At 38.0% G+C, this 8,845-nt stretch overlaps 1 protein-coding gene across 10 annotated transcripts in view; it reads right to left on the reverse strand.

The window, feature by feature from the left end:
• LDB2 (LIM domain binding 2) overlaps positions 1-8,845 on the reverse strand; it is a 219,246-nt gene extending 210,401 nt beyond the window's left edge. For 9 of the 10 annotated variants that reach the window (XM_008930341.3, XM_018067693.2, XM_018067721.2 and 6 more), the window contains exon 1: positions 8,572-8,839. In XM_008930341.3, coding sequence (XP_008928589.1) covers positions 8,572-8,703 — 132 coding nt within the window. In that variant the 5' untranslated portion in view covers positions 8,704-8,839. Of the gene's footprint in view, positions 1-8,571 lie in introns of all 10 variants that reach the window. The other variant, XM_018067710.2, reaches the window with a different exon arrangement.

Raw genomic sequence — 8,845 nt, forward strand, 5'->3', positions numbered from 1 at the left:
TGTAAAATGGATAGATGCACTATATAATGCATAATTTCATCACATTATATCTGAACTTCTAATTGCTTAAAATGATACTTCAAATCACATCAACAACATTATTACCTAATTACCCTAAGGGTTAACTGATACTCCAGTGATTAAGTCAAGGTAGAAGTGACAAAGCTATGGTATTGCTTTCATCCACTACAGTAAAAGGTATGGTTGCAAACACACATCTAAAATCTGTAATCTGTCAATGTTTTTAACATCTTGGTATGGTGAAGAAGAAAGCTGGAGAAATGCTGGCCAGGTAAGAAAAGGAAGGAAGGTCCCTCTTGCAAGATGCTGAACAACAAAAATTATTTTCATTTGTTCTAAAGGAATTATTTTATAGCAGTTCTTTTCCTTTCACATTATTGTGATGTGAAATAGAGTGACATGAAAACATTTTTGGTATTTAAAATGGGTACAAGAATTATGGAAGATGGTGACACTGATCTGAAACGGCAAGTTACTATCAGGATATGGGGGACAGAGTAAAACAGAGAGTTGCAGGACTTTCTCCACTGCCAAATGATCCATCATGACACTTTTGTAAACTGCATGAAAAAGACATAGCATTCTAGGTGCAAGGCGCTTCGTATTCCCTTTTTCCAGCTGTAAAATACTATCCCAGTTGCAAACCTAGAAGCAAAGCACATGTCATGCCTGCCTTGCACATCACAGCTTGGAGTATGTCTAGTTCATAGACAACAGTTAGGAATGTTGGTGCTGCTGACTGCTTTCCTAAGGGATGAAGTATGCTGAAGGTGCTTCTGTTTAAACAGGAATAAGATTCAACAGTTTCACTCTATTTACTTTCCTGTTTTCTGAGCATTTTTGTCTCTCCATGTAACTACTGTATTTAAAGATTTAGAATATTTCCTTTTGAATAATGTGGTTGTTAATATCTCAGAAATCTCTTTGTAACCTACTCTAGTACAGATGGCAGCTCTTTGTGTGATAAAATCTCCAGCTAATGGCTGAGGAAAAACTACACAACTGGAACAAAAATCACAATAAGATACATTAAATTCTTCAAATGCACAATGTGCTGTAAGTCATAATTTTCTAAATTTACTACTTTAGAAAATAACATAATAAAACGTAAAAAAAAAATGTTTGAAAGTCCAGAAGAAAAGTAAAAATAGACCACTGCACACATGATGTGAGACTGTACCTAATACTCAAACAGGGACAGTTGTTTCTTTCCCAGGTATTTTTGAAGAATAAGCAGAGCGGATCTATGATTCAGTCTATTCTTGAATCTGCCTTAACAGAGGTTTCCAAATGTGATCACTTTTATATACACATAATGTTTCCTTTGCCCTCTGAATGCAACAGATAAGGTCATCCAACTAGACTGTGCAATTCTTTTGGACGCTCCAGTCTGCAGCTAGCAGTTGCAGTAAATGGAACTGCAGTAACTGGATGGGATCTGCACAGATACTGAATCTGCTCTATGTGACTAATCTGATGTTAAAATTATACCCAGAGGTTAGATTTCTCTCTTCCCTTTTTAAACCCAGGTACAAACAATGTTTCTGCTCAGCTAACCGGGCTTGGCAAACTTAGAATCAGGGAAGACAAATATCAACAGTTATTGCAGATCATGTGTGACAGATATCACAGCAATGTTCCAAGTTATTAGTTGCTCCAAAGAAGGAAAAGATCTAACTATTTAGTATGCAGGTGACCAGACACTAGATTTCAAGTACATTTAGAAATCTACATAAAATTATGGTTTTACTGCATCAGTTTGGAGTTTGCAGCTCTCCTCTGGCCAAGTATCTCAATGTGAATATTGACAACAGAAAGACCTGAGGGAAAAGTTCTACTTTGATACTTATATTTTGACTGTATTTATCAGAGTTATTCATAAAGAAGTACACTGCTACACGCAAGTCTCATGCTTCAACCCAAAACAATCTATGAGTCTATGATTCAAGTCTGTATGATGAGGATGGGAACACTCCTTGGCCAGGAGTTTTCACATGGTATGCCTTTTTGACCACAGTGTAGAAACAACAATGCAGTACCAAGGCAACCTAAGTCTCATGCAGAGAACAACCTATTCTTGTAAAATTTATGGCCTTTGCAAAGACTCTACATACCAACACTCTTGAATCCTGAAGAGGTGATGGGCTTAGAAACACACCAAGCCCTACTTCATGTTTAGTTCTGCAAAGGTCTCATTTTTCCAGAGCAGTTGGTTTTTCATTTACCTCTTAAGGTATGAAAGTGCCAGAGTTGTTTCCAGAAGCGTCAACTGTTCCCATACTGAGGTTTAAGATCCGCAGGTGGTTCTAGTTGATCCTCTGTTACCTCAGGAGTACCAAGTGGACTACTGAGCTTAGATCAGTAACTTATAGGCTTTAGTTTAGTAGGGCATGACTGTCCACCACAATGTGAAAGAAATGGAAACAGTATTCTGACCATAAAATTATTTCCCTCTGAAATTTTCACAGTAACCAAACACAGAAACAACACACGGTGAAAGGAAAGGCACAAGCCTAGGGAGAATATTTCAGCCAGGGGTTAGGGGATATTTCTTTCATTTCTATTTCTGTCTAACAAATAAGACCATTAAGACCTGACGCTGCCCTACCACAGCCATTTTTTGGAGACCAATCATCAGTCACTTTGGGGTAACCTTGTTCCTGCCAGGATCACCCCTCTGAGGTATCAAGTAGCCCAGAAACAACTTTTGGAAAGGAGCACCCAGCAAAACTGAGGATCTACCCTGGCCTGTTTACACAGTACAGTGCAGGAAAGAAGGCTCTTCTTGGGGAGGAAACAACCAAACAAAGTACCAGCATGATTGGAACGTCTGTTTACAGTAGATATGCAACTTCTGGCAAAGAGATACAAAAAAATACCATTTGAATTAAGGAGTCCAGCTAAAAAATATTGCAAGGAGTTTAGCAATCTACCCGTACCCTTTCTTTTTAAACAAAGAAAGAGTATATATCAAAATCAAATTATTTTCCCTTTTATCTGACCTTGCAATCCTACTGCAGGCAAAACTCCAGCTTAAATAAGAGCCCAGGACTGGGTCCTTGTTATGATCTCTGTTTTGTTCCTTCTCACTAACCAACAGCTTCTATTTTTGACACTGGATCTGCATAGTGAATCTTGTTTACATCAGGGAAAGACTAGGTTTAAGGTTTTTTTTAAGTGGATTAATGGTTTAAAGAGTAAAGAATGAAAAAGAGAAACAGAATTATTGAAAAGGTTTCTTTATAGAAAATCATCTAGTAAGTATCAGAGTAATTGCAGACAAGACCCATTCTTACACTTTTGCACTGATTCTTTCTCTGTCCTCACCAGTCCCTACCCCCAATAGCTCCCTGCTCCTTATGTGTGCAGTTTCCCTTCTATATTATAAGTTCGGCGGGGGAGGGGGAAGCAAAAGCAGCAAGACATCCCTGATTGTAAACTAAGGATCAGCATGTAAAGGAAGTAGAGTCTTTTTTTTTCTCCCCGGCCTCATAAGAATTGTTAGTTTGTAACAATTTTAATTGAAAACAGCTGCAACTGAAATTTTTTAAGGGATGAAAAAAGTATATCAAATAAAAAACAATCAGTAAAAAGAGCCTTGAATCCATTCTGAAATCAGTGTATGCCTAAAGGCATTCAAGGGGTTTTTCTTTAAACTGACCTATTAGTTTCAGCAAAGCATGGTTCATAAGTACTCTCAAAATACTTTACTCATGTTCCTAGAATTGCTAAGTATTAGTATATTTGTGGGTGAAAGAGTATTTCCTCAAAAATACTTTGAGACAGAAGTTTATGTGTTTTCCCCTCAACAAAACAAACTCATTGGACAAACTCAGACTTATGTACACAACATGAGAGATCTGTTTGCCATACTAAGTTGCTATGTGAACAAATGTGATGTCATAACATAGATTTTTATGACTAATCTATTAAAAATGTATCAGGAAGAAAAAGATTATTTCATCAGATAGCAATGTGAAGAAGTAAAATAAGCGAATTTCATCAAAGTAGAAAATTTGTTTTGCTTTGATTTGCTTTAAATATTTGGTTGCATATGAATGTCTATGTAAGCTTCCAGTTCATTTAGTAGCTTTTAAATAACCATAACATCCTCCTTTATTTTCCTTTTCATTTTCTTTACATTTTCTTCCATTAAGAAATCTCTACTTTGTCAAATTCACTATATAGTTTCATAGGAGTTTAATATCATTTGATTAAGCTGGTTGTCTTTAAAACAAATATGCTACTAATCAAGCTCTCCAGTCACCCTTAAAACATTTTTCTATTAGCCAGAGGGAAAACTGTGTTTTGCATATAGTGGTGATGTAAAGTATAATCTCTTGTAGTTACAGAGGAAGATACAGGTGAATTTAATATATTGTGATGCACAAAAGTTCTAACAATACAGGGGACTAAATAAACAAGTGAAAGGCTTGATACATTTCTTTGATTACCGAAAATAAAGCAACGCCTCAAACTTTAAACTGTCAGCGGCTCTAAGTGATCTCTCCATGGCACACTGTAATGTTACTGAATAATTATATACAAGATATAATCACCTTTTGTTTTCTTTTAAGTGTGAGCATTTTCAAATGATTAAAAATTCGAACAGAAAAGGATTTACAACATCAAAGAGGAAAAGAGATGCCTTTTTAAACATCAAGTTTTATGAAAAACAGAGAAAACATTTACGCTAATTTACCTATGTTGTGTATTGCTACCTAGAACTTCAGAAACTGCTGATTATGCCACAACAGGATTGCTTTCTTGAAATGGTAAACCAACACAGATATAAAAATATTAAGATAAACTGAGTTTGAGTGAATGGTGATGAAATCCTTAAAACCACACACAGAGCAAGGAAACAGCTGCACTTTGGTTAACCAGAAAGTTAATCAACTATGAGAGACGTAAGCAAGATTTATCTTTATATCTGCCAGAGATTATTAAGCATTTAAATATTCTTTTTTTTCTTTAAATCAGAAAGGTTGATGCATTACAAAATGGCACTAGATGCTCACAAAGTATTATTAAGAAAGCATGTATTGATTTAGAAAAAAGGATTACCACATTAGATTTCTTTGAACAACTTTTAAGGAAGGTAAGGTGTTCCTGTACACTATTTAGTAACTCGGACTCCCTAATTTACTTTAGATCACATAAGAATTAGCTAGATGGTGGAGTTTTGCCAGTACTTACATCATAAAACCACCCCCTGCCTGGGTGTGATTGGAATTCTTTGCCTAAGACTGACCCTGAATTTAAAAAGGCAGTTGTAGGTTCTGTCTGAGGAGCTCATAAAGTTATAAGAAGTTCGGAGAGCAAAAGTTTGCACATCTAGCACAGGCTAAAGCTGCTAATTCTTTACTTTCATGACTTCCATTTCTTCCTAAAGAAAACAAGAACAACAAAGATAGTTATGCTGCATCTAAATGACCTTTCTTTATCACACTGTACTTCGTCTGTTTAATACACCGAGCACATCCTTCACACTGACTGTTATTCCCTTCCACCCAATGCTGAAAGAAACCAGAGTGGAAGCAGTGGATTTCTCAGGAAGGGTCCCCAAGCATAGAGTTGTTTTGAGGACACTTCTACAACACCCAACATACAGTCGACCCTGCTGCTGGGAGAGCAGGAGAAGAAATGGTATTTACTGGTGTGTTCCCCAATGGTGCCTCTATGAGCCCATGGCTTTTTTGGAATCATTTCTCACCTACCTGCAAGCACAGGAGAGTTGCTACAGGAATTCACTACAAAGGCTAGCAGATGGAGGGGAGAAAACAGATAGACATGACATACAGATATTCCTTCCACAGCCTCTCCATCCATCCTCTGTACAACATTATTAAATTATGTATGTTTTGCTCTGCCTTGGAACTTCCAGCACTGCAAGGGACAGTAGAGAATCTGACTCTAAAGGATTATTAAGAACGTTTTTATTTTGTAGGAAACCAGGAAAATCCCAAAGGCTTTCCACAGATATATTTGGGATAACAGCTGTAGTTTCCCATTTTTTAATGCATCTCCACTTGGCACTGGCTCTCTGCACAAGTTGGGTCCACGTGGAATCTGCCCGCTTGCTACCCCCGGTCTTTTGGAGAGTTTCTTTGTTATTCCGTTCCCCTTAAGCTGCTTTGCCTGTGTTCACCTACCCCCTGGGGCTCACAGAGCACAAGCAGCCTCCTTCAGAGACCAGTGCCTACATTATTCCAAAGACTTCCTGAAGAGAAACGTTCATGCAGTGAGCCTGTATCACCCACAGCACAAGCACATTCCTTCCATGACATACAGGGCTCTGGATTCAAAAAATTTAGAGCTGGTTATACATGCTCCAGAAGCCTTCAGTTACCAATCCCAAAAATGACTGGAACTGCATAAAATTAACATGAAACTTCCACTCCAGACCTGTCCTAGAAGCCAGCATGAGTCCTTACAGACTGTCCACACCTAGTCACTCTAAGTGTCCCAGGAAACTAGTTCAATAATTTTTTTTTTATTAAGGAGACGTTTTAATTGGAGGATGAATGAGATGAACTGAAGTTAGCTAGAAAACACATTTCAATGAATAACAATGCTTACAGCACAGAGCTCAGAAATTAAAAAAAAAAAAAAAAGAGAACCGGAATGTAAACACTGAACAATCACACAGCAAAAAAATTTTTACTCTGAGCAACTAAAAGAAATGCTGGAGCGTAAGGCCTTCATTGGCTTAACATCGTCTGTCAAAGTAAAATGCTGCTGAAACTTATGGCAGTCCTAGCAAGGAAGAGTAAGTTTCTGCTTTTTGCCCACAACAGTCCGTGTGAACGTGTGTAGCAAAAACTGCAATTAAATGCCCTGAAGTCTAACTCAGCACACCTCAGCAACGAAGGAGGGGGAAGTTGTTTCACAAGTCCCTCAAAAACTTTTTCTAGTGTAATATTTGTAAAAGAGCTGCAATCAGAGACTGGTCAATTATTAAAAGTACCACTAAAATAATATGTAAAAAGGTTAAATTAGCACTGACAGCTTTTAGAGCAGCTTGTATATAAAACCCCAAAGAAATCACTCAATGATACATATTTGCTGTTTTCCCTTGAAAAAGTCTAGAAATTATTACATGAATATGTACAAGAATGTAAGGAACAGAATTGCAACACAGTGACAAATGAACAGTATAAACAAACCCCCACAAACCCCCTCTTTCTATTTAAATGGCAGTGACCCCCCGCAACCAACAACTTGGGGCAAAATTGACAAACAGCTGCCGTGATTTTGGGAGCAAGGAGCCGCTAGGAGTTTTTAGCCAGCACGAAGTGTATTACCAATTACTCCCCAGCAATGTTTTAAGTCTGGCAGTGGTAACTGCTGGAAAAGCAGTTACCCCGTGGTGGTACCCAATCAGAAAGCAGGTCACATCTCGTTAGCTGTATCATATACATTAAACGTCACAGATTCTTCATGGCTAAGCTGACAATTCAGGCATGTGTGTTTTATTTTATTGTAACCTCGTGTTATCTTAAAGAATCACAATACAACAAATAGATCAACACGAGATCCTTTACCATGCTTCATGGCACGAATCTGGCAGATACTTGCCGTTATATAAAGCCGTTCACTATAACAGATTAATACTTTTTAAAAGTCTTTTCAGGGCACTACTAATACACTACTATGAAAAATTGCAGCAGAAAGAATGTTTGCTGCACACAGACACATGGACAGAAATCCAGCCTGATTCAGCCACACACTTTTTACTTCAGCAGAATTTAAAAGTGTGCTTTATTTAACCATGTAAATAACAAGACACAGCCTCCACTATTTTTTTTCTTTAAGTGACAAAAGTATTTCCCCCTCCCATTCAGTATATTCTTTGTGGTGGCTGATCTGGATTTTGAAGCCTGGATGTATAAACCACTAGCACATTATAGAAAGCATAACCAACAGTGAATATAGTTTACATTATTGGATACTTTTGACAGCTATGTGATAAAGTAGAGAACCGACCATCTCTCTTGCTAAAAGAAACAGCATTCTAAATGTAAACACAAATTTCTCTTGCCGGTCGTCCCGAACATGTGTTCTTTAAGAACACCCTAGGAATAAGTTTTTAAAACTCTACTCCTGTTTTCAGTTATCATTAATTTTTAATTTTAATGAGTTTACAAAACAAAACCAGACAAATGTTTGTCTCTCCCCCTAAACCTGCAACAGTTCAGAAATAATTTTGTGCAAAATCTGAAGCAATACCTCGCAATATTATAGCTGCAAATGCCAGCAGGACAGATCCTGAGCAAACAACACACTAAGGCAAAGAAATTTCCTCAGACCACCGTTACAATCAACCCTGAAGTGCTGTACTGTAATTTCACGATTTCAGCCTAAGCTGGTATCTCCTCAAAGAGTTGCTCTGCGTGGAAACATAATGAGGGATTACCCAATTAAACTACTAAATTAATTAGGGTTCATGCCTGCATATACTGCACTGTCTAGTGGGACGCTTCAGCTGGAATTCGGGCTGAAACCTACCACGGTCCATGCACAGGAAAACAAGGCTGGGGGACTTACCTCCGTCCGCGACTGCAGCCTCTTGTTCATTTCATATATTCGGTACTCTGGTTGCACCATGTATGGTGTGTGTCTCCTATAAAATGGGCCAAAAGGAGAAGAATAGAAAGGGTCATGTGGTGTGCTGGACATCTTGCCTGCTTGCAGAGATTCAAGCTACACAGAGTATCATCAACATCCATACAGAGCACATGGGCTGTGTGTTCTTCACAGTACAAAGTAGCGGCGCGCACACACACACACACATCCAGGCTGCACGCACTGGCTGGGGACT

This window comes from Manacus vitellinus, unplaced genomic scaffold (assembly GCF_001715985.3).
Source record: "Manacus vitellinus isolate BGI_N305 unplaced genomic scaffold, ASM171598v3 scaffold_0_pilon, whole genome shotgun sequence".
NCBI classification, from domain to species: Eukaryota; Metazoa; Chordata; class Aves; order Passeriformes; family Pipridae; genus Manacus; species Manacus vitellinus.